This window comes from Urocitellus parryii, chromosome 10 (assembly GCF_045843805.1).
Source record: "Urocitellus parryii isolate mUroPar1 chromosome 10, mUroPar1.hap1, whole genome shotgun sequence".
In the NCBI taxonomy this organism is placed as follows: domain Eukaryota; kingdom Metazoa; phylum Chordata; class Mammalia; order Rodentia; family Sciuridae; genus Urocitellus; species Urocitellus parryii.
Window position 1 is genome coordinate 128523815 of NC_135540.1, and position 24830 is coordinate 128548644.

Below are 24830 nucleotides of genomic sequence, written 5' to 3' on the forward strand. Positions count from 1 at the left end.
TCCAAATATATCTGATTTTTTAATATAAAAATCAATTTCAGTGGTTTTCTATTTCATTTTTTTAAAACCCTCATTAATCAAAATACAAATAGAGGCCATCATTAAATATATTCCCAGGCATTACAAATTCAGATTTCATAATAACAGATCAGCAGGTACAGAGGCAACCTGAGGTCATCTGAGAGATCATCACTGAAGCAGATTTCCTTTCCAGAAGCAGAGGTGTCCTCTCCAGGGGTTACTGCCCAGCCACCAGTTCTACAAAGCCCCCTCCAGGCCATTGTTTCGGATGACCTTGGCATACTCCTTGGCTGATGTATAAGGGACCCGAGGTCTAGCTGGGTCTTCAAAATCAACATGGTAAAGACCAAACCGTAGGCTGTATCCATCACACCACTCGAAGTTATCCAGAAGGGACCAGGCACAATACACTTGAAGATTGACTTTATCAACATGGATAGCTGAAATTTTTAAAAAAGAAAAACTTACCATTTCTGGATGAGGTTTGAGAACACAGGCAAAATTACTAATGAGTGCTCTGCCCTTACAGAGATCTAAGTGGCCATAGGAATAGGAAAACCTGCTTTCTTCTCTTTTTACATACACACACACACACACACACACACACACACACACCAATAGCATGTGAAGTAATACGAATATCAATTAACTAGAGATAGCCATTCCACAGTGTGTGTGTGTATATATAGACACACACACACACACACACACAATATCAAAGCATCATGTTTTACATTGGAAATGTACAATTTTTATTTGTCAATTTAAAAAAAATCCCCGTTTTCAGTTTTCTGTTTGAACCAAATAGGGCTTCATTCAAGTAGTTAGACATTATTTTAATTATGTAGCCATTTATTCATTTTGACATTTATTTTATTCTTTCACCTACTCAGTGCACTATTTTAAATATCTATGACATTTCAGACACAGACACACACACACACACACACACACACACACACACACATCCTTCCCTAGTACCTAGGAGAGTATTCAATAAAAATACCGCCCAGAGTCTCAGTACAGCCTTCAATAGCTCAGTAAATCCATTGGTGAGTTGGAACAGGTAGCAGCAGCATGCCTGAGGGAGTCTCAGAGCTCACCTTTTATCCTCATGACCAAGATATGTCTTAAAAGTTTGGACATAGAACCTCCAAAATGAAAAGGTTCAGCACATGGCTCTAGCCATGCCTATGTCCTTGACTGACTAAGTACTAAACTGCTGTGGCTCCTGTCTCAGTCCAGTGGGGTTACTGCAACACAATACCATAGACTGGATGACTTATAAACAACAAATTATGTATCACAAGAAGGATGGCAAGTCCAAAATCAAGATGATAGCAGATGTAGTCTTTTGAGTAACCGTGTCTTAGGTTATCGATAACTGCTTTCTTGCTGCGTCCTCGTGTGGCAGGAGTGGGAGGGGGTTCTTTCATGGCTCTTCTTATCTGGTCACTAATCCCATTCATGAAGATTCTGTCCTCACAACCTAATCACCTCCAAAGGCCCCACCTCTTAATGCCATCTCACTGGGGGGGGGAGGGGGTAGAATATCAACATGAATCTTGGAGAGATGAACATTCATTCTACATCATGTAGAGTCATGTTTAAGTCCTTTAATAACAAAAAAAATAATCTCCCCCCAAACTGCATATATTCATAAGCATGATGTTCCACATAATGTCATTTGTGAATGTTCTAAGCATATCCACGCATTTCACATCAGGGTGGAGAATTCTCTAGATAATTTTACAATGCTTTCCATTGTTTTATCCAATAAATTTAGCTCACTTTTTTATTAGTATTTTAAGTTTAGCAAAACTCTCAGGTTGTGTGAGTCTTTGTATGGAACATTTTCTTTTTTAAAGCCAGAATAAGTAAACCCAATTTATGCAACACACTAATATTCATTTCTCAGCACGGAAATTAAGTAAAAAGGCAGGTTGGTTTCACAAGATGGCCATATTCCTAAATAAGCTGAGTGAAAAATGAACATTCACATAATAAATCAGGTTTTTAATTGTACTGGGAACTAATTTCAACCAAAATGACTCATCTCGCTAAACTTTCAACAAAGCAAGATCCATTCTTTAATTTTTCCTTTGGTAACAATCTGTATTTTCAGGTTTCCTAAAAACACTATGCCCATATTCTTGTACACATGCATTGGTTTCCAAATCTTGGGATTTTAATTTTTTTGACTGAGGATATTTCTATAGACAAAAGGTCCCTGATGGGTTGATTGACAGAACCCCTCCACATTTGTGCCTTGAGGCATGCATGGTGCTCTGCTTAGAGAAGAACTTACAAATGCCCTAAGAGGGCAATTAAGTTCAGTTGGATTGTCTCTTTTTAAATAAAGTGGTCTCTGTCCATAATCTGGAAAATATCATTTCCATATAATGTATTTTTAGAGACCTAATTTGAGGACTGAATGGCATCTTTCTAAGTACCAAAACAGCCAGAGCCAAATACCAGGCTAGGAAACAATAATCTACTTTGCTTTGTAATTCATCCTGGGGATACTTGAGAATCTGCATATTTTCTTTCTCATTTGCAGAACTACTACCCAACAAGAAAGCCCGCCAGGTATATAGCCAGGCAGTTCCTGGAAACACACAGTCCCACTGATCACGCATAAAAGGAGTGATTCATGTGCGAAACCAGGGGATAAAAAGGAGGCCCTGCCTGCTTGGAAGGGAACAAAAAGGAAATCTTGACAATTTCTTTGTTAACTGCCAGGAGTTCAACAGCAAGCTCTAAACCGCCCGAGTGACACTGGTAGATGTCTCTGCGCTTTCGCGGCAGGAACATTCAAGTAGAGAATTACCTAGTTAGGGCTGAGAAACTCGCCTGCTGGAATCCTCACCACCCCACCGCTGGGAAAAATGACAAAACCACCCTGGACCCTGCACGCTTCTCCTCCTCCCATCTCCTCTGGAATGTACAGAGACCATCATCACGTTCCTCGTCACCATGATTTATGAGGTCCCAAATCTTGGCAGGGAAAAACACTTCTGAGAGTTTGCTTTCTTTCTTTAACCAGAGTTGGAAGCAAACTCAACAAGGACCGACAGAACTTTGGATGGGAACACAGCACGCTAGGATAAAAATGGTACTTTTCTTCAAGTCATAGTGTGATGTGAACCGGGAGGCTGTGGAAAGGGTCTCACGGCCAGCAGGTTGGATATAAAGATGCAAGGAGAAAAACTGCTAAGTCTCGCCTCAGTCAGGCTGTTCTAATTATAAGAACCCCATGCTAATGTTGTATTCTGTGCAGTCATATATATATATATATATATATATATATATATATATATATATATATATATATATATATATATATATATATGACTGCATGTGTGTGTGTGTGTGTGTGTGTGTGTGTGTATATATATATATATATATATATATGCACACGTGTGCACAAATACACACACACATGCACAAGCACGTGCTGTCCAGAAACAGCCAAACTGAAAAGGTGAAGGGTACAATGTCAACCATAAGACCACTCTCACATCTGAAAATGTCTTCAAGTTCAAGCGATTCCCCAAATCACCCTGGTTTTTGCAATTTGCTAGAAGGACTCAGGGAACTTACTGAAAACTGATATTCCTGTGGTTATGACTGTTACAGGAAAAGGTAGAGATTAACATCAGCTAAAAAAAGATTCCTGATGCAGAGTCTGAGGGATTCTAAACAAAGCTTTCATTATCCTCTCCCTAGGAGTCAGGACACATTATCTCCTGGTGCTGACATGAGGCAATTCAAATAAAGCATTGCAAACAAGGGAAGGACACTAGAGCTTCATTGTCCAGAGCTTTTACTGGAGACATCACTACATAGACTTGATTGATTGATTGATTGGTATGTGGATGAACTTGGTTTCCTGGTGAGCTGGTGACCCAAGACTCAAATCACATGGTTGATCTTTTGGGTGTGACTATCTCCATCCTAAACACATTCTTGTTAAGAAGGGCATGGATTACCTCCTAGAAACTGAGAGCAAGAGCCAAACCACTCTTAGAGGAAAGTCAAATTCTTTACTGCACACATGCATACCCACTCAAACACACGCACTTACTTTAGAAATTCATTATTCATGGTTCTCGGAGGAATATTCTCAAGTTACTGGCTTATGAAATACCATAATTATGCCTGTGTTTATCAAATTACAAATGCCTAGAAATTGGGAACTCGGGGTCAATGGGGTTTATTTCTCACAATTTATCAACAGAGATAGTCTGCAGGATTTTTTTAGGATTGTTGTGGGATATCTATGAATGTGCCAAGACTATGTAGTCATCAGACAAACCACTGATCCACAGACTCAAACCTCCATGACCAGAGTGAGACGAAAGGCTCAGCATGGCCCAAAAGGGAGCCGCACCACAGAAAAATGAGAGCAATAAAGCCCCAGGAACGTGCAGAAAGAAAAATCAGACTTCCAGACTTCCGAGTTCAGGTAATGGCAATCTACGTTATTTGAGCAAGTCTTTCTAAAGAAAATGAATAAAACACACCAGATAAAGTATTTTAAATAAATCTTCAAACCAGTGGAAAGCTAACAGTTTGGCAGGCATCGTCAGGGCAAGTTTCAAAGTGAAATATGAGATGGATAGACATGGCAGCTACTTTTTCCTGATAGAATTTTCCAGTCTTCAGAAATCTGAACTATTTTTGTTTTGTTTTTGTGAGATGAGGTGAGGATAAGTGTTCAAACCCAGAAGCACACCGAGTGGGAATTCTAGAATGAAATTCCGTATACAGAAATCTAAAACCCTGAAGGAATGAACTCTCAGGGTAGGTGACAGTGGTCCAGAGGGAAGCTAGACATTGGGACATATCAAGTCACCTGACTGTTCAGCAAACATCTACTCTGATTCCTGGACAGAGTAGCACTCAGACTCAGACGGGTAGTACCCCCTATATGCACATCCAAATTTGTTTTGAATGGAAGTATCTATTTTCCAAACTTTTAATTATTATTATGAATATTTTAAAATGTAATCATAGTACAGAATCAAATAAATATAACCAGGCAAATGTAGAAAAGTGACCAAAAAAGGAAAATTAAGGGAAAACAGAAACAAACTCACAAAGATCTCAGTTATTAGAATGCCATACAGACTATACAATAACCAAGTTTGTTGTGCTCAATGCATAAACACACATTTGAAAGATCTTCAGGGTTTAAGAACCCACAAAACTGAAGGGCACACTTGGAAAGGGAACCTCTATGGGCTCATGTTCAATGCCAGATGCACCAGTTCCTAGCTCAAGGGAGTGTCTCACTTTTCATTGATACCTACTGCTAGAACTGTTGTTAGGATTGAATGGGACAGCACAGACCCCAGCACAATGCCCAAGACACCCTGGGTTTCTATAGCTTTCCTCATCTTGCCTTCCCTTTGAAAAATGCAGAATCCAAGGTAAAAATATAAGAATAGGGACAGAGGCCTGGAATGCACGTGGACAGAAGAAAGACTGTGTGAGAACACAGCTGTAAGAAGATGATGATCTGTAATCCACAGGAAGAGGCATCAAGAGGACCCTAATCAGTGGCCACCTCAATCTTGGATTTGTTGCTTCTGGGACTGTGGGAAAATAGATTTCTGCTGTTTGAATCACCTAGTGTGTGGCATTATGTTATGGCAGCCTCATCAAACTAACACAGGCTGCGACCTGAGAACTTATTTTAATCAAATACCTGAGTGATGTTTTTACCTAATCAAGTTTCAGACTCAAGCCTAGAAAATACTCTGGCAGTCCACTGTGGTTTTTAAATATAGTTTCTAGCCCCAAAGGTATCTCCTTTGAGATCTTTCTATGTTGGAGAATGTCCCCCAGCTCCTGTCCCTAATAGTTCTAGCTAGAGAAGCCCTGTCCTAAGAGACTTAGGTATCTTTAAGCCAGGCCATACCACCTTTCAGAAATGGATCACCACCAAGAGAACGGGAAGACATCAGATGATCAAATGTCCCTCCAGGAATTCCATTTCAGCCCAGTGCTTAGTTAACGCCTAGTTTTAGTCCCCCTTGATCAGGACAAATCCTCTCAATTTATCATGTGAAGTGGATAAAATGGGGGCCACCAAAAGATGTGTCCATCCAACACCTGTGACTGTGACCTTATTTGAAAAAGGAGTCTTTGCAAATGTGATTTGTTGAAGGATCTCCTGGATAATAGTGAGCCCTAAATTCAACAACAAGCATCCGTGTAAGAGCAAAGAAAGGGAGAAGACACACCTGGAAGAAGACTCGGTGAAGACACAGGGAGAGATTCCACAAACACCAAAGATGGCCGGCAACCACCAGCGGCCAACTGAGACACATGGAGCAAAATGTCTGGCCTCTATAACTGTGGAAGAATATATTTCTGTTGTTTAAAGTCGCCAGGTTTGTGCTAAGTTGTTACAGCAGCCACAGAAAACTAATGCCCCATGTTCTTTTAAAGCAGTTGCCAACTGAGCTCTGAGTCCCAGACCACTACCTGGTCTAACTGGGAGCTTAATAGAATTGCTCTCCAAGCCTGTAGAAGCCAATGAGAGAAAGCCTTCTGGGGACACAGCTCAGAGATTGTTTTCCTGGCAATTGCCCCTCATGCTAACTTTGAAAATGAGTTTCTGAGTTTGGTTGAAAAGCACTAGGGCATTTACATTTGGAGAGCATCTTCAGCAAGATAACTGTTCCTGTAAGAGAATTGGCACACCGGCTGTTTTCCCTTCTTAGGAAAATAAAATAAAATAAAACAACATCAGGAAGATCTAAACATAGAAAATGCACAATAAGCCCCCCCACCAGCTTAGTAGAAGTAGCTGGACAGCATCTGTGGAAATGTGCAAATAATCCCAACACAGGAAGCCCCACCTGCAGACACAGACTCTTGGTAGCAAAAACTATGACTCTCTGAAAAAAAGAGTCTTTGAATACCAAAAGCTAATTTCTAAATATTTTATAGGAAAATGCCAATTAACCAGAAATGAGCTGCACAGATTTCTTAATTAACTATATCATTCCTACTCCTTATATTACACTTTGGGGGGGGGGGACTGCAAATAGCACGGAGTTGAAGGGATCATATAAAATATCTAAATTGTAAAACTGATCTGAGAATAGGTACTTGTCCATGTTATCTTCTGTAATTTCTCCATATATATTGCTTGTAAAGTTATTTTTGCTCTGGTAAAAAAGAAAAAAAGAAAAAAGAAAAGAAAAAAATATGAGAACCAAAGTTTTTCCTATCTAGGGAAGTTCTTTTTGGCCAAAAAGGCTGCCTTCCTCCATTTCCTCATTTTCTTCCTCCTTCCCTTCCTTCTTTCCTTCCTCTCTGGAACTTTCTATTTTTGCTCTTTCTTCCTTCTGGTTTCAAACACCTTTCAGAGGGTGCAGAGTCAGCATTGAGCACCAGGGCTGAGAACCCCAGAGACCAGGTCACCCCCAGGAAAATACAGGATCCCAGATAAGGCTGTACTCCGTGGTGTGGTCAGTTGTGGGTCATGAAAAATAACCAGCAAAAAAGTGGAATTTAGGGAGATGCTTCCAGGAACACCAGGGTTGCAAAGCTCTCCTGCTTCAGTGTGCTAGGACTAGAGAGGCCATCACTCAAGGTCCCCAGGACCTTGTGGCAACACCTACTCCATCTTTCTTAAATAAATACATGGCATGCTAGAAATTAGGGATATAATAATGAACAAAATTTTTAAAAACTCCTCTTTTATTGCAATTATAGTTATGTAAAGGCATATATTAATCAAATTATCACCCTGTGAGCTTTTAATTACAGTCTGTGAAAAGCAGAATGAAAAAAAAAGGAGGAATCATGAGAAACTGCAGGTTAGCTAACATTTTTGAACATCTGGATATCATTTTAAGGGCTGCATGCATGCATTAAGTCATTCGATCTTTGCCATCAGTCTATAAGACAGATAGATATTACCATGGTGGCCATTGTAGAAATGGAGAATTAATGCCCAGAAAGGTTAGTTAACCTCAGAGAAGTTCATGAAGAAAGTAAGTAGGAGATTTGAGATCTTATCTCAGCAAGGTAACAGCAGAAGCTTTAGACCAAGCTACGCTACAGCACCATACAGCATCCTGCTTGCATTCTATGGTAGGATCTGTCTGAAACAGCAGGGGTGGGACTGAAAGAACAGTTTTCTGAAATGAAAAAGGACCCAGAGCCCAAGGATGAGTTAGAGTCATACATCCCTATCAGCCAATGCTCTTTCTAAATTGAAACAGCAGCCAACGTGGCTGATGAAGCACACAAGGGATTGGGCTGAAGAAATAGGCTTCAGTGGAACTTTTAGGGCCAGTGCTCAAAGTAAACCACAGATCTGGTTGGTTGGAGAAACTGCTTCAACTCTAAAGACCTAATGAGAACAAATTCTTCTATTTTAGGTTGTTGCCAAAATCCAACTTTCCTGCCACCCCAGCAACGATCAGCATCCTGGTTGCTTCTGCACCAAAAACTAGACCTTGTAACCATCATCATTCCCAAAAGCTAGCTGTTTGTGCTGCCATCCTCACTAGCATAATTGGTTCTGCCTCAGTCCAGCTCTTCACCCTCAAATTAAATTCTCACATGGATGAGTGTGACTGGTGGATCACATGTCTGCACCTTCGCTCCAAAGAAACCAGAAATCCCATCCTCTCCCTTGGCAAGACAAAACGTGTATGAAACAAGCATATTGGATACATGAAAGATGTCCACTGCATTAGAAGACAGATAAGAGTGATCCAAGAAGAATAACGGCACGTGTGAAAACTCAGATATGGGAAATATCCACAGCACATATAAGGAACTTCAGCCAAGACAACAGATAATAAAAAATGATGGGGAGAGTCTCAGACAGCACTTGGACATACATGTAAGCCCTGTTAAATGTTTTAAGGATTTTGATTTTTATTCTGACAGCAATGAAATATCCTTAAAGAATTTTAAGGAGGGAAATGGCTTTAACTAATTCGCATTTTTAAAAGATTCTGATATTTGTGAAGCATACATTTGAGTTCAGCAAGAATGGAACTGGAGAGAGCATTTAGAAGTAACTGCAGTAAATAAGGAGGAAATGAAGGGAAGGTAGACTGGGGTGGATAAGAAGATGGAGAGAGCAAGGCAAATTCAACATACAATCAGACAAAATCAGTAATTCAGTGGGCTATCCACAATGAAGGAAATAAGAAAGTAAAGTGAGCATAATTTGATTGATAATATTTTCAATCTCCGAGTTAGGGAATATTGTACATAGGCAAGTGTTAGGGGATGGGCAGGGAAGATAATGGATTAACCTTGGTTATAATGACATTAAGATGCTATTTTGACCTCCAAATGGAGAGTTAAACAGGTGGTAGTTGGATAGACAGAAAAGAGCTCTAGATAGAATTTGAGATGGGGACATAAATGTTGGGGAAATTGCACAGAGATGGTAGTTGAAATCATGGCTTTGATAGAGAATTTCCAGAAAACAAAACTTTGGTACAAGTCTTATAGAATTCTGACTTTAAAGATAATTCGGAAAGGGAGACTGAGAAAGAAGATCAGAAATGTCCCATCTCTTTGACATGATAAAGTCACAGGGTACATTTTCTAGGGGTGTAATTTTACAAAAGTCACACAACTAGAAGGGACAATTTGAGAATGGCACCTAAGGCTGTCTGGCTACAAAGCCTGTGATTGTTTTCATCAGTACATCATGGAAAGGTTGCAAGTCTAGACCCAAGGACTGTAAGTGCCATGCAGAATCAAAGTCACCGTGGGAAGCTCACTGCCAGACCATGTAGAGAGCATGAAGGGAATGGATGTGGGAGAAGCACCTGGAACATAAGTCCTCTGAGAATAAAGACCCAACTTAAAACATGTTGTTCTCTCATCCCTCTGAAAGTCTTTCTACTAATATGTCTACTTGTCTGGATTATTCATTTAGGTCTTTACCTAAAAAGACCTAAATGTGCCCTTCAGGCCTTAGTCCAAATTCACCACCATAAGAAGTCTTTTCTGATACCCAATTTAAAATCCTAGTCCCAACCACCCCATTCTCTCTCATGTCATTCTATACTGCTGTTTTGTGGTCATTATCATTAAATGAAAATGTATTGTGCATGTGTTTACTCATTTATTTATTTATTGTCCATCTCCTCTGGAAGACTGAAAGTCCCATGAGAAAGAGAGTCCTTGTGTGTCCTTTCAATATGCCCCACCTGGAGAAGAGTACCTAGCACCAGGTAGATGCTGAATAAGCACTTGTTTGAGGTAATGATAGAGAAGGAAGGTAAAGAGACATGGAGGATGAGAAGAAGGAAAGGAAGATAAAAGGTGAGGGAGGGAAGGAGAGAGCATGGGCTTAATATGTTCTTAATGAAACTGGTATTACTATTCCCATCTGGGTCTTGGAATCGTATTTTCAGGCTGAACAATGAGGAATTCAGTGGCCATTGATTCCCCGCACCTGAGCATGTCAGAGTACTACAAGCTGACCCTGTCTCCCACAGTACTCAGCCTGATTCCAGACCCAACCGGGATATTCCAACTCTCCATCCACGTGGACCAGAGAGTCCCCGTCACTTCTCACTGACCTTCCACTTTCTGACATTTTCCAAAAGTTTCTCCACTGTCTCAGGTTGCTACCAAACTTTTACCTCTGATTCCCCATGTTCTTCAAAGTACCCCTACATGGTCCTTGGCTGAATTTAGGGGCAGTACTTCTGCTGACCTGGAAAGCTCTTCCCCGGAGCACAACATAAAATTTGAAGGGTGACCCATGTCTCTGGAATACCTTAGGGTGCTCTAAGGAAGCTCTAGGAGAAAACACCTTTCAGCATGCAATCTTATCTCTAACCTGAGATAAATACTCTGGCATAGACATCATCTTTTAACACATAAGAATATTGTTCTACTTGCACAGAGAAAGAGCTCATCTCTGCCAACTATGGCCACATAAGGGCAGCCCTTAAAAAAAATCAGAGTCAAATATTTCTATACTCATGGGCAAGGCTAATTTCTAGATTCTAAAGGTTTAGAAACAAAAATATAGATAACACAGCAAATTTTTTAAACAGCAACACTGAAAGTGGGAACAAAAGAAAAATATATAGCTTTACTCTGAAAATGATCTAGGGCTTTCAAATTGTAGTTCGACAAAGTGTGAACTGAAGAAATTAATGAATCTTAACACTTCCTACTGAACTTTTTTCTTTCATTCCTCCCTTACATTTATAAATACTTGATTAAACGTCCATCTACTATTATATGTTACTATTTTAAGTGGAGTGATCCTCATACAGGAAAAAATTCAGGTAGACTTTGCTCTTAAGCTGCAAATAGGCAATAAAAGCAAAGAGCACATACAGGTTTCCCCGCAGCGCTTGTTCACGAAGTACCCCAACTTCCTTTATGTAACACATGTGAGACATGTAACTCTTTGTCCAAAGTCTGTCTTTTCCTTGTGTTAGTCAGCTTTTCATCAATGTGACCAAAATACCTGACAGAAACAACTTAGAGGAAAGGTTAATTTGGGTCCACAGTTTCAGATGATTCTTTCCATGGACGGCTGGCTCCATTGCTTTGGGCCTGAGCAGAGGCAGAACATCATGGTAAGTGGGCATGGTGGAGGAAAACTTCTCAGAGAGACAAGATACAATCCCACAGGGCATGCCTTCAGTATCCTACTTCCTTTAACAATGCCCCATCTGCCTAGAGTTTCCACCACATCCCAGTAGTTCATCCAAATTATTAATTCACCAAATGGATTAATCCACTGATGAGATCAGACCCTTCATGATCTGATCATTTTTAAAAGCCACACCTCTGGACCTTGGTAGATTGGGGACCAAGCCTTCAACCCACGAGTCTCTGGGAGATAATGTGAATCCAAATTACAAGAGAACTCCAGGTAGGCAGAGATCATGTGGATACTTCCTTCCCAAGTCTTAGCACAGTGGTCGATGAAGGAAAAGTGCTCAATGAATTTGTTTAAATGAATGAATAGCTGCAAATAGACATACGATGATATTAAACATATTGCCTGTAACTTAAGAGTAGAGAAAAAGCAATTCATAAGCAGCAAGATTATTTTATTTTACCGTGATGTCAAAATTCAACTCTAGGTTTGACTTTCCAAATAAACAAGAAAGGATATGAGACTTAAATTTCTCCCAGTCTGATCGACCTCCTGCCCATTCAGTGTGTTAGGAACCAGAGCACTTTGTTGCGTATAGTTGATCCCGGGGCCAAGGCTCTTGTCAGTTAGAAGTTTCTTATACATATGCAAAAAATGCTGAATGAATTTATTAAATGCCCCTTACAAAGCAGAGGAGTCAATGCCACCTTCCAGTAATGACAAAGGGAGAACAAGTGTTGGCATCATCCTCACCATGCTGCCACCACAAAAAAAAATCTTCAGACGCTTGTGCCCAGCAGCCCCTGTAATTACCTAGAGCTGAGAGATAAAGTAAGTAACCAAGAGTTGAGAAGAAACAACAGTGACACCTCTTTAAAATGCTACTGTGTGAATTTTCATATTGCTGGCACCAAGTTCAAGCCCAGGTGGGCACACCTCACCCAGACTGCCTATCCTGGCCTAATGTACAAGTCTCCATAGTCTGCTTTTTAAGGACAAGGAAGGACACTGCTTGGTGATATGGCCACAAGCTGTTCAGGGGAGAAACTTTGCTCAGCACATTTCAGCTCCTGAGCAAGGCTGGGATTATTTCAGAGAGCCACATGAAATAAATAATCATGCAAAAGCAGATTCGTTCTGATAGGGCTCTGACAGCTGCTCCAAGAGGTGGGTCCATGCAAGCCCATCTTTCAACAACGAACTGACCCAAAGATCCAGGAAAGCTCCAGACAGGACCATATGGCCAGGAATAAAAACATATTTCAAACTCTGTTTATTATGCATATCTTTCAAAGGTTCACTACTCTGGATGAAACATTGCACCTGCAAGGCTTTAATAAGCTTCCCAAGCAAGTACAATTATAAAATCACAGGCACCTGAAGAATTTGTCTTCTCTCACACTTAGACATGCACTGCCCACCGATGACTGGTCTCATTCTTTTTAATTATATGGGTTTGCAGTATTTTGTAAGCTGCGATCAATTCTTATTCAGAAAATAAAACTCCTTGTAGACCTCGGAGTGAGAACCATGAAATACTTTCCTCCTAAACTTTGGGGATTCCAACATTATTACATACGAAACTCTCCAGTCTGAAAAAAAGGAAGGAAGGAATTCAGTCCTGCAGGCTGCAAAGGCAGGAAAACATTTGACATGAATTTAGAGTGGACTTCATTCATCAATAATATCAGGGGCAAAGAATAGCTTTTCTTCACAAGTGAGCTCTGTGACTCCAAATATTTGAGATATCCAGTGTGTTCATTATTCACTTAGAAAATATCCATTGAGCAACTATTATGTGCCAGACTCCAGGCTCAGTGTGCATCATCTAGAGATAAATAGCACAAATTTTCAGCTTCCTAAATGGTCTCATTTAGGAAGACAGATCCAAAAAAATAATTGGTCTGGGAATATAGAGGGATGGGAGCTATAAAAGACCCTGGACCAACAATGGCTTAACCCTTCTGGGAAGGCCAATGGAATAATAATTTGAATAGAAATTTCAAAGATAAATAAGAATTTGCCAGCTAGTCTTGAAAGAGAACACGTGCACCATATCAAGGTTGTGTCATTTGAATTGGCCCCTCTTTCCCAAGGCCTTATGCCCTGTGATACACTCAGATCCCAAATCCTGTTTCCATCTCTGTCTATAATTAGTTGATGCATGAACAAGGCATCTTTGAGATTGTTAGCCGGACTGGTTTGGAATGCATCCTCTCTATAAGTCCACTGGCGATGCAATCTCTCTCTCTAGGGTTCTTTTCAAACCAGCAATCTTGGTGAAAGGTGGAACCCTGTTATCTCTGTACTAAAACACAGTGCACAGTGGAACCTCTCAGGATTTTAGGAATGGAATTTAGACAAGATGGCTTATCCTAATTATTATGCAAAATTACAGAGTGGCTGAGATTCACCTGCTAAGATTCTGTCTTATTCCCCCCAAGACATCCAACATCAAAGAAGACTTTAAATTGTATCGTAGAAGCGTTAGATCATACCTGGCCTTCAAAATGAAGAATGTAGGATCAACAGTGATAGATGAAGACTGGACTAGGAAATCACATGGTAGACCTGGAGACATACAGAAGGCTCAGTAACTGTTGCTCCCTAGAGGTGCCAATGCTTCCTTCAGGAACACACAAGAGGATGAGCTGCCTTGACTGGGGGCTGTGATCAGGCAAGTGCACTGAGAGGAAGGAAGGGAGTGTACGGAGGAAAGAAGTAGAGGAAGAGAGGGAAAGGAGGAGCATCCATTTACATCATCAGCAGCATCTCCAAACTGTTTTTATTCCTGAACCTTAACAAACAAGTAGCCAGGTCATTATCCTTCAAGCTTTTTCAGACTCAAGGAGAATCTCAGAGGATTATTAAAGGTGGCATATTACGCTTCCCTTGAACATAGAAAGATAAGCTATTGTTATTGCTAAAACATCATTTATAACAACCCTTAAAGACGGAGGCTATTATGTCCCTTAGATAGACACAGAAAATGAAGTTCAGAGAAGGCAAATGTGTTCAAGGTGATTAACAGGTGACAGAGAAGGGACTGAAATCCAACCATCTGCCTCCAAAGTCCACTTGCTTTAGCAGACCCCATCGTTCCTGCTCCCTGGTTAATTCCTATGAGAGTTTATGGTGCTGCTTAGGAGGTAGAAATGCCATCATTCTCTCCATGTTTCTTATCTTTTCAGACTCTTGACTGCAGCACTGTGGGTGGACATAGCAGATGCCCTGCACCAAGTATGTGACTGGCAGTGGTATGTCCAAGCACTGTCCCTTTTTTTCCCCAATCTTATGATCTTTCATATACCAGTTTTTCTTTATTGGTTAGTGTATTAAAAGTACAAGATGTTCCTGAGAGGCATCTACAGAAAACAGAAAGATTAGAGAACACGCATGGGCATGGACAAATCTTGTATTTCACTCTGAACCCCAGAACAGAGAAAACCATCAGACAAAAGGGAAATGAATTCAATAGTTTGGGTTTGTTCTGGCTCATGTCTGGACTCCATAAGTCTTCAAACTCCACTGTTTTGCCATATACATATTGGTTTTGTTTGAATTTTGATACGTCTACTCTCTTGTGTACTAATTCCCTGACGTCAAGGAAACCCACAGACCATTTCTCCCACTTTCACAGACACTTGCCAAGAGCAACTTTCCTGAATGAAGAATAGGGTGAAATTTACTCCCATTTTGGAGCTAATTAAACAGTAGAAAATCACATTTACTGAGTGTTCACAGGATGCCAAACACTATTTGGATGATTTTCTATGCAAAATTCACTTGTTCTTTCCAACAATCCTATAAGGCAGGTTCTATTATTGCTCCCATTTTAAAAGATGAGAAAACTGAGACACAAAATGGCTGTGCCATTTTTCCCAAAACCGTCTGGTGACCAATCTCGTGTATAGTCTCCTCTTTTAGCAACTTACAGATAATTCTCAAAGGACAACTATCTCATCTTATGGGTGTTGAGTATAATATTGATTCTTCATTACAATAATATGCATGGCTTTCTTTCTAAGCCACTGGGAGTGTAGAAACAAGTACAGTGAGCCCCCAACCTTCAAGAGTTCCTCCATTATTCAGTGTTTTGGATCTGAACTGTCCCCTAAAAAACTTAAGCTGTCCCCAAAAAACTTAAAACAGCCCCCAGTACAGAAAGGTTTAGAAGTAGGGCTTTTAAAAAATAATTGGATGATCAGTGGGTTAATCTATTTGAAGGATTAATATTTTGGTCTTCTGGGGAGAAATTGTAGGCAAATAGGTCAAGACTGAAGGAAATAGGTCACTGGGGGCATGACCTTGAGGACTGAATTTGTCCCTTGTCCCTTTCTACCACACTCTCCACTCTCCTTTCAGGCGGCCCTTAGCTGAACAGCTTTCCTTGACTACACCCTTCCACCACCACGTTCTCCTGACCTCAGACCGGAAGGAATGGAGCCAGCTGACCATGTGAATCCTCTGAGACCCTGAGCCCAAAGAAATCTTTCCTCCTTTAAGTTGTTCATGTCAGGGATTTTGGTTACTGCCATGAAAAGCTGACTAACACTTCCATGAAAGAACAGATACATAAAGGAGTGGTTAGGATACAACGTGATCAGAGACAATGCTGGGTGCCCTGCAAAGATCAATGAGGGTGTCCAGGAAAGAGGATGCCCAAGGCTGCTGTACATCAGGTGATGCTGGAGTTTTGAAGGGAAGGGAAAAGATAACCAAAAGGATGCGGCCAGAAAGCACAAGAGAAAAACAGGGACACTGTAATAGCCAGGATTCTCAAGAGAACAAAACCAATGGGAGACCTATCTGCTTATCTCGTGATTTTAGAGGCTGGGGAATTCTAAAGGCTGTGGTTAGCAAGCTGGAGATTCGGGGTAGCAAATGGTATAGCTGCAGTCCAAATCTGAAGGCAGGAGAAAATGGATGGATGTCTCTGCTCAAAGACAGGCAGAGAGAGTGAATTCCCCTTTCCTCAACTTGTTTTTCCATTTAATGTCTCAACGGATTGAATGAGGCCCACCCACACAGAGCAGGGAATCTGCTTTACTCAGGTTGTAATTTAAACATCCAGAAAGACCCTCACAGATACACCCAGAATGCTTAACCAAATATCCCAGTTGACACACAAAATCAACCATCACAGACACATCCTGGGAGCCGTGTCTAGTTTGTAGAGACACAAGGCCCTGGTAAAGGCAGAACGGTGAGAGTGACCCTTCAGGGTTTGTGAAAAACCATGTCACGGAAGGCCTTGCTTTCCATGTCAAGAGAATGCGATTTTATGCTAAAGGCAATGAGAAGCCATGAGGGAGTTTTAAGTGGGGGGTGAGGAGTTTGGGTTTGTACAACACTTGCCCAGCAGACTGGAGACAGGAGGTCAGGTGGCCAGGGAGGAGGCTGCGGAAAGTTGCAGTGAGATAGGAGGAAGGGCCAGGAACTAGTGACATCATCCAATCTTATAGACCAAAGAGATGAGATGAGAAGAAGGGCTTAGGATTAAATAGTGTCTTAACACTGCTGTGTCAATTGGGTTTATAAGAAAGAGAATCCAGAGGAAAGACCTTTGCAATCCTCCTGCCCCAGCTGCTGCTGCTGCTGCTGCTGCTGCTGCTGCTGCTGCTGCTGCTTCTTCTTCTTCTTCTTCTTTTTTTTGGTGGTGATGGTACTGGGGATTGAGATCAGGGTCTTGTGCATGTTAGGCAAGCAGTCTACCAAGTGAGCTATAACCCTGCTAAGCAACTCAGTGAGACCCTGTATCTAAATAAAATACAAAAATGGGATTGGGATGTGGCTCAGTGTTCAAGTGCCCCTAAATTCAATCCCTGATACCAAAACAAACAAATAAACAAACAAACAAAACCACAGTGAATTTCACCTTTATATATATCCATGATGCACTAATTAAAAAAAAAAGTTTGGAGACTTGGTGATGATAATGAACATGAGGATGTATAGTTGACCGATGAAACTGACAGACATTAATTATTTTGTTATTCCTTTAAACAACCCTATGAGGTTAGTGTGTTCCTTATCTGGGATGAGAACACTGAGTCAAAAGAGTGACTTACTCACACTCCCAAAACACATAGAAGAAAGAGTCAGAACTTTAACCCTTTCCCAATTCCATTTTTTTCCACTTCATGATCTGATACAAATAATAATTGTGGCAAATAATAGTGATGATGGCTAACATGTGTTGAAGGATTATTATGACCTGAACACCCTTGCACAAACCTTTTTTATTTTATTTTTTATCAGTGCTTTATAGTTATACAAAACTATGAGGTTTTTTTATGTATTTATATGTACTCAGAACAGTTAGGTCTGTTTCATTGCCTTCACTTTCTTCATCTCCTTCTTCCCCCTGATTCCCATCTTTTACCCTAGCAGTCACACTTCTAAAAATCTCTTTTTCCCCCTCCCTTTTTCTCTCCACATGAGAGAGAGACCCTTGCCTTTCTTATTTTACTTAACATGATGTTCCCCAGTTCCATCGATTTATCAGCAAATGACATAATTTTGTTCTTTGTGGCTTTACAAAACTCCATTGTGTCTACTGCCACATTTTCTTTACTCATTCCTTCATTGGTGGGAACCTAAGCTGGTTCCATAACTTGGCTATCACGAGTTGTGCTACCGTAAGTGTGGGCACGCCTGGATGACTTTAGCATGCTGACTTTAATTCTTTAGAGTAAATACTGAGGAGTGGTTTAGCTGGGTCACCTGGAGGTTCTATGTCTAATCTTTTGAGGAACCTCCATTACTGATTTTCTTAGTGGTTACACCAACTTACAATCCCACCCAGAGTGTGTAAATGTTTCTTTTTCCCCACACGTTCACCAGAATTTACTATTATGGCAAACCTTATTTTTGTTAACGCATTTGACACAACAAGTCCAAAAGGTAGGTGTCATTGCCAGTCCCATTTTGTAGTTTCACAGAGAGGTACAGAGAGGTGCTGGCTACAAGCTGTGTCAATTGGGACAAATGACTATGTGTTGCAGTTTCCTCTCTGGGGAGGATCTAGGATCATGGTGAATAGACTACGTAATAGGCTGTGTGACCTGGCCCATCAGCATGTTCCTCCTAGGCCATACTTGTTTCAGAGGCTCTGGAGGGAGGAAAAGCCTAGACACAGTCCCCTTGTTTAAATCCATATGTGGAAGGTGAGAACCCCTTTGCCCCACACGGCCCCACTTTCATGCTGACACAGGGTACAGGCAGAACCTCCTTGCTGGGTTCCTAGTGTTGCTTTTTGAAAGACAGAGCCAGGACTGTTGATCCAGTTTGAGTTTTTAAATTGGGCACCATTTTCCTGCAGCGTTAGCGTGCTGGGCCATGCCGTCCTGGAGAGGGATAAACAACGGCAGGTTTGACTGCCAAATGCGTCAAGCTGTGGAAACAGCCTTCCCGAGGACACTATTCACCCCAACCCCATCAGCCAATTACTCAGGGCCTGTTTAGTAAATGAGCTCATTTGGTGTACTAATTGGAGCCCTGCAAAATAAACTTGCAGTGAGAACCTAGATCTCTGCAGCCACAGTTCCCTTCTAGATCATCGCAGGATCAGGCATAAGGGAGAGGCCAAGCAGGGATTAAAGCAGACCACAGACTGTAAACCAAGCTGCCTGAACTCAAATCCTAGTCATTTACTTAACAGCTTGCAGACTTCAACAGGCTATTCAGACCTTAGTTTTCTAGTCTGTGGATTGGGAAAAACAGAACCATTCCTGGGATTTAGGAATCTCAAACGAGGTAGCAATTCATCCATACCTGACATATAGTTTATTTACTGCCCGTGCAACAACCCTCCTTAATCCAAGAACGATGGCATTAAAAGGTGGATGGAGAGAAAATAAATTTTCTCAGGTTTTATTACTCTTATCGGAATAAACAAACTCATTCAGGTCATCTGTGGGACCCCCTTTCCCTCAAATGGCCTTGATTTTTACTTTGTTATCAGTTTTTCTTACTATGTAGCAAAGCAACTTTTCATCCAAGCATTAGATAATTATCAGCTGTAATTATCTCATCAGTTTGATTTTATTCTCCTTTAAAACAATTTCCAAGTTTCTTTATAGCCCCCCCAGTATCAGCCATTCAATAGATAGTTGTTTGTTGATAAATGTACTTCAGTACATGTCATTCCTGATGAAAATCGGCTGAACTGAGTATTGACCAGTCAACGTTTCTGCCCATGAGTATTTATTTCTTTGAGGGTGAATCTTAAGATCTGGAACCTGGGAAGCCCAGGAGCACGCTGCTGGCATTGGGTGTCAAGTGAGCACCATTTTGCTTCCTTCCCACTTCTTAAGACCACCACACTGGGTCTTAAATTCTACAACATGAATTGGGGGTGGGGGAGATAGATACAGAAAAACCATAACAGACCCATAGAGCAAAAAAAAAAAAAAAAAAAAAAAAAGAATTGAATTAAGCCAAGCCAAAAATTATACTTCTCATGAGCCACAGATAGGTTATTTTATGAGCACTTCATAACAAAGTTATGAATACTTCATAACAAAGGATCTGGATACTTTAATCTTTGTGTTGTCCACTGGTTTGGACAACAGTTAGCCTAAGAAGCAGAATACACCCCCAAAATTAAATTGAAGTTCTGCCTGAATTAACTGTAATTGTCACTGCTACTAGGCAAAGCTTCATGCACATGAGCACTATTCATTTAGCATTATTGAAACAAGGCTATCCCGTAACCACCTTAAGGGTTGCATGCTAGATGATTATTGATTGAAAATTATAGTTGTCAAGGTCAATATCAAAAATAATAACATTATAAAGTTACTGTTATTTAACCTCTTTAAAATAATAAACACAGGTTGATTTATATAAAGGCAAAATAGCAAATGTGTTACATCTTTTGTTTAGCCGAATGAGGAAGCCAGAACTGTGTACCTTCAGACCCATTGACTTAAAGAAAGAGTTAAATTATTCCTCACTATCAAGTTTCTAGGGAAATATTTTTGTATTTTAAAAAAAAACATAAGAAAAATCTTGAAATAGCACCTCTTTTTTCAGTTGATTTTCCTGATACTACAAACAGAAGCAAATACAATATGACTAGGTAATTCCCAGCTGCGTAAAGATTTAAATCCATGTCTGAAAACTGGACAATCAAATTATGTAGTAGCCCAGTAGCCAAGAATAAACCCAATAACTAAATGCAGTTTATTCAAAATTATTAACACAAATAAAATTCACACCTATAGTTCAGTGCATTAAAAATTATTTCTCTCACATCCAACAGCAATATTTTGCTATGCCAATCAAATTAAACCTCCAGAAACATATGGAAAGAAATCAATTCCATAACAAACCTTTGAAAAGCATGGTATTTATCATGTTCAAAGACAGGTTCATTCCAGTTCTAAATAAACTTTCTTCTTCCAAGTAAGGGATTCCCCCCACACACACTTTCCTTTCTTTGCTTTGCTTTTCTGGGAATGTACTCAATCCAGACATTCTGTCAACTGAGCCATAAAATTCTTTCCTCCCACCCTATGTGAATTAAAAGGGGGGGTGGGGGAGGTAAAAACAAATAATCTTACTAGACTCAGACAAATTTAACTGTATTGATTTTAGGCAAAAGTGAGACTAAAATCCTAGGCCAAGAATGAGAGTCTGAAAATTATGATGAGAAATGTTTATAGAAAAAGCCCTGTCCCCTTGTTTCCTGTCAACAGCCTCAGAGACTAATTGTGCCATGGCCTCAGCAAATCTCCTTGACTAAAGGGAAAGAAGCCATTTTTAATGGCCCTCGGAGCCTCAAACTCCACAGAGTCCTACAGACAAAAACCGATAGCCTCAAAACAGAGCCCGAGTCTGAACAATAAGTGCATCATCCACACTACCTGAATCGAATCGTATTCCCAAATTAGCAGCCTCTATAGCCACCATTAGCTCACATTTGAGAGGCACGGTGGAGATCAGTCTTCCCAATCATGTACCACAATAGGCTCATCTGGAAGTTATGAGCAGGTGAACAATACAGATGAGGCAGAAAGGAACAATGCCTGTGCCAAAGTGCCCACAGGGAAGAAAAAGAGATGCGTGGGGCCGAGAAAGAAGTCCCCAGTTCTTATCCACGCCTGTGGCTTCCATCATAGAAGAGTGTGGGGAGTGAAAACGTGGAATGCGCCCTACCCCACACTGGCAAGGAAGAAATGGATGCACAGTGCCCAATGCCCACAAGCTTCTCAGCACTTAAGCAGCTCCCTGGTTATTCCTTCCAAAAAGGGAAACAGTCAAAACCATTGCGTCAGAATTAAGAGAGGAAACGCCATTCCTGCTGGGCATTTGAAATCTGCCGCCAGTTAAAACTCGTCAACCGAAACTCTGAAGGAATCCTCTTTGTTTTATCTCAATTTTACCAAATACATCCTTAATTTATTCCTTCACGAACTAAGTCCACAAATATTTACCAAGGACTACCAAGTGTCAGGCACTTCACCCAACTGCAGGGATGTGGCAATGGACCAAGCATAGAGTCAGATGGCGACAGACAACATAATGAAAAGGAAATCAGAGTCGTGGCGGAAACAGTCAGAAGGTGCTAGTTTATACAGCTTATGGTCCAGGAAGTCTTCACTGACCAAATCAGTTGAGAGAAACAACAAAGGAAGCAGAAAGAACAGCACATGGCAGAGGCTCTCAGGAGAAAGCATTCTTGACATGCAGAAGAACAAGAAGGTCAGGTAGGTTTAAATAAGCAGAGGGGCGGTAGAGAAGGGGGGGGGGCTGTGGAACTGGATCAGGCAAAGGTTCTGGAGACCACAGCAAAGGCTTTGGATCTTATTCTGAGTGAGAGAGAAAGCCATGACAATGTTTAGAGGAGAGAAATGAGAGGATCTGACTTCACTAACATGTGAAGAACGCACTGCTAGAGAGCAAGGGTACGGCAGGCAGATGACTTAGGAGGTCATTGTCACCAGCCAAATGAGACAGTGGTGAAAGGGACTTAGGTGTAGCAGCCATGGAGATCACGAGGATTCTAGATGTACCGGGGAGAAATCTACATGAAATATAATAAAAATCGAAGAGTCAATAATAACTCCTTGATTCTTAGCCTGAATAACCAGAATTCACACTTACTGGAACAGAGAAAACTGCAAGAAAACATGTTCTTTGGAAACATGTTAAAATTTAATATATTTATAAAGAATCCAAGTGGAGATGTTAGATAGGTAGTTGAACGTACAAGTCTGGAGTTCAGAGAACAGTGTATAGTGGCATTTTATAAATGGGAATTGTCAGCTTATAGGGAGTGATCTAAAGCCATGAAATTGGATGAGACCATCCAGGGAGTGATCATGAATAAAGAACATTGATAGAGACTAAGTCCTGGTATATTTTAGTAGCTAGAGGCCAGAGAGATGAGGAAAATACCACAAAGAAGCTGGGGAAAAGCTACCAGTGGAGGAGAACAAAAAGATTGATAACTAATCAGACTTTGGAAGCTATAACAATCTGGAGATGAAAAGCTCATATTAGATAATGCAGGAATTTTGAGAGGTAAAATGATTAGATTATGAGACTGTGACCTAACCAGTGGATTGATCCGTTTGATGGATTAATAATTTGAAAGGATTACTGTACTGGTAACCGTAGATAGGTAGGGAACAACTAGAGGATGGAGATCACTGGGGGAGTGCCCTGGGGATTTAACTTGCCCCTGGTTCCTCACACCCTCTGCTTCCTGGCTGCCGTGAGCTGCCATGATGTTCTGCTTCTCCCCAGGCTCAGAGCAATAGAGTTGATCGACCATGGACTGAACCTCTTTCAGTTATTTTGATCACAGTGACAAAAAGTTGCCTGTCAGACACCAAAGGGAGAAATTATTTAAAAAAAAAAGTGAGTAACTATGTTAAGTGCTACTCTAGGTAAAGGAATAGAGGAGTCGGGAATTTCCATTTTCTTGGGCAGTGAGAGCTCATTGATTCTCTTCCAAGAGATGCTTCACTGAAGCACAGAAAGAAAGGCCACGATTGATAGTTTCAAGAGAGAACAGTGCAGGGTTATGAATATCTAGGTGTTTCGAGGAACCTTCCCACACCACAAAAATTAACTCAAAACCTGATAATTTCTTGGACACACATTGCACTGTTAGTTCCAAAGAAAAACTACAACGTCACAATCAGGCCTATTTTACTGTCGGTTGGTTTTTTGCAAACAAACTCACTAAATGGTGAGTTTATTTGAAGGCAAGAACTGTGTCCTCATTTCTATTTTTAAAGAAATGTTGATGTAGGGCTGGGGATGTGGCTCAAGCGGTAACGCGCTCGCCTGGCATGCATGGGGCGCTGGGTTCAATCCTCAGCACCACATAAAAATAAAATAAAGATGTTGTGTCCACCAAAAACTGAAAAATAAATATTAAAAAATTCTTTCTTCTCTCTCTCTCTCCCTCTTTAAAAAAAAATGTTGATGTAAATGTAGCAGAATCCACCATCAGACACAGGTTGTGACTCACAAATTTGTTGGATGTAACATCTTCAGAAAGTTATTAACCCCTTTATGCCTCCATTTCCACATGTGAAAAATGATACTCACCTTGCAGTAGTATTTTAAGAATCATCAGTAGTAGGCATAGTAAAATGATAAAAGGCATGACAGAAAGATCAAGAGATGATCCCTATTGTGATTACTATTTGAATCTGCAGAACTTTTCCCACAACTAGGCACATAGGTGATAGTCAGAAAATAATGTTTAATGCATCCAAGGGAAGGACATTAGTTAATATACCACATTTAGGGACAGAAAAATGGGTGGGTTTCTGAAGGGAAAACTTGGCAGGCAAGCAAGGAAAGTCCTTATAATTCTATTTGTAGGCCTTCTTGATTTATTCTTTGCAAGGTAGGGAAGGAAGGGGTCAAGGGCAAGAGGAAACCATGTTACTCCCAGCAATTATAGTTAGGGCCAAAAGACACTGATTACCTCACCATTTAAGTCTGAGGAACTACCAGGAGTAAAAGACAGCCACTTCACAGAGATTGCTTCATCCAAGACCACAATTCACATCTATAGAGATGTTCACTACCACTATCTCTATCCAGCCCAATAGACCCTGTCTGATTCAGGAGGGGAAAGAGACCACCTTGTTACAGCTTGTGGAACAATAGCATCCCTTCTTCTGGAGAGGAGAACCAACTCTTCTCCTTCACTTCT

General features: G+C 40.7%; 1 protein-coding gene across 1 annotated transcript in view; it reads right to left on the reverse strand.

The window, feature by feature from the left end:
- Nucleotides 1–258: 258 nt before the first annotated feature.
- LOC113193278 (cytosolic beta-glucosidase) overlaps nt 259–24830 on the reverse strand; it is a 107970-nt gene continuing 83398 nt past the window's right edge. The window contains exon 5 of the mRNA XM_026403695.2: nt 259–461. Within this exon, the coding sequence (XP_026259480.2) occupies nt 259–461 (203 nt within the window). The remainder of the gene's footprint in view (nt 462–24830) is intronic.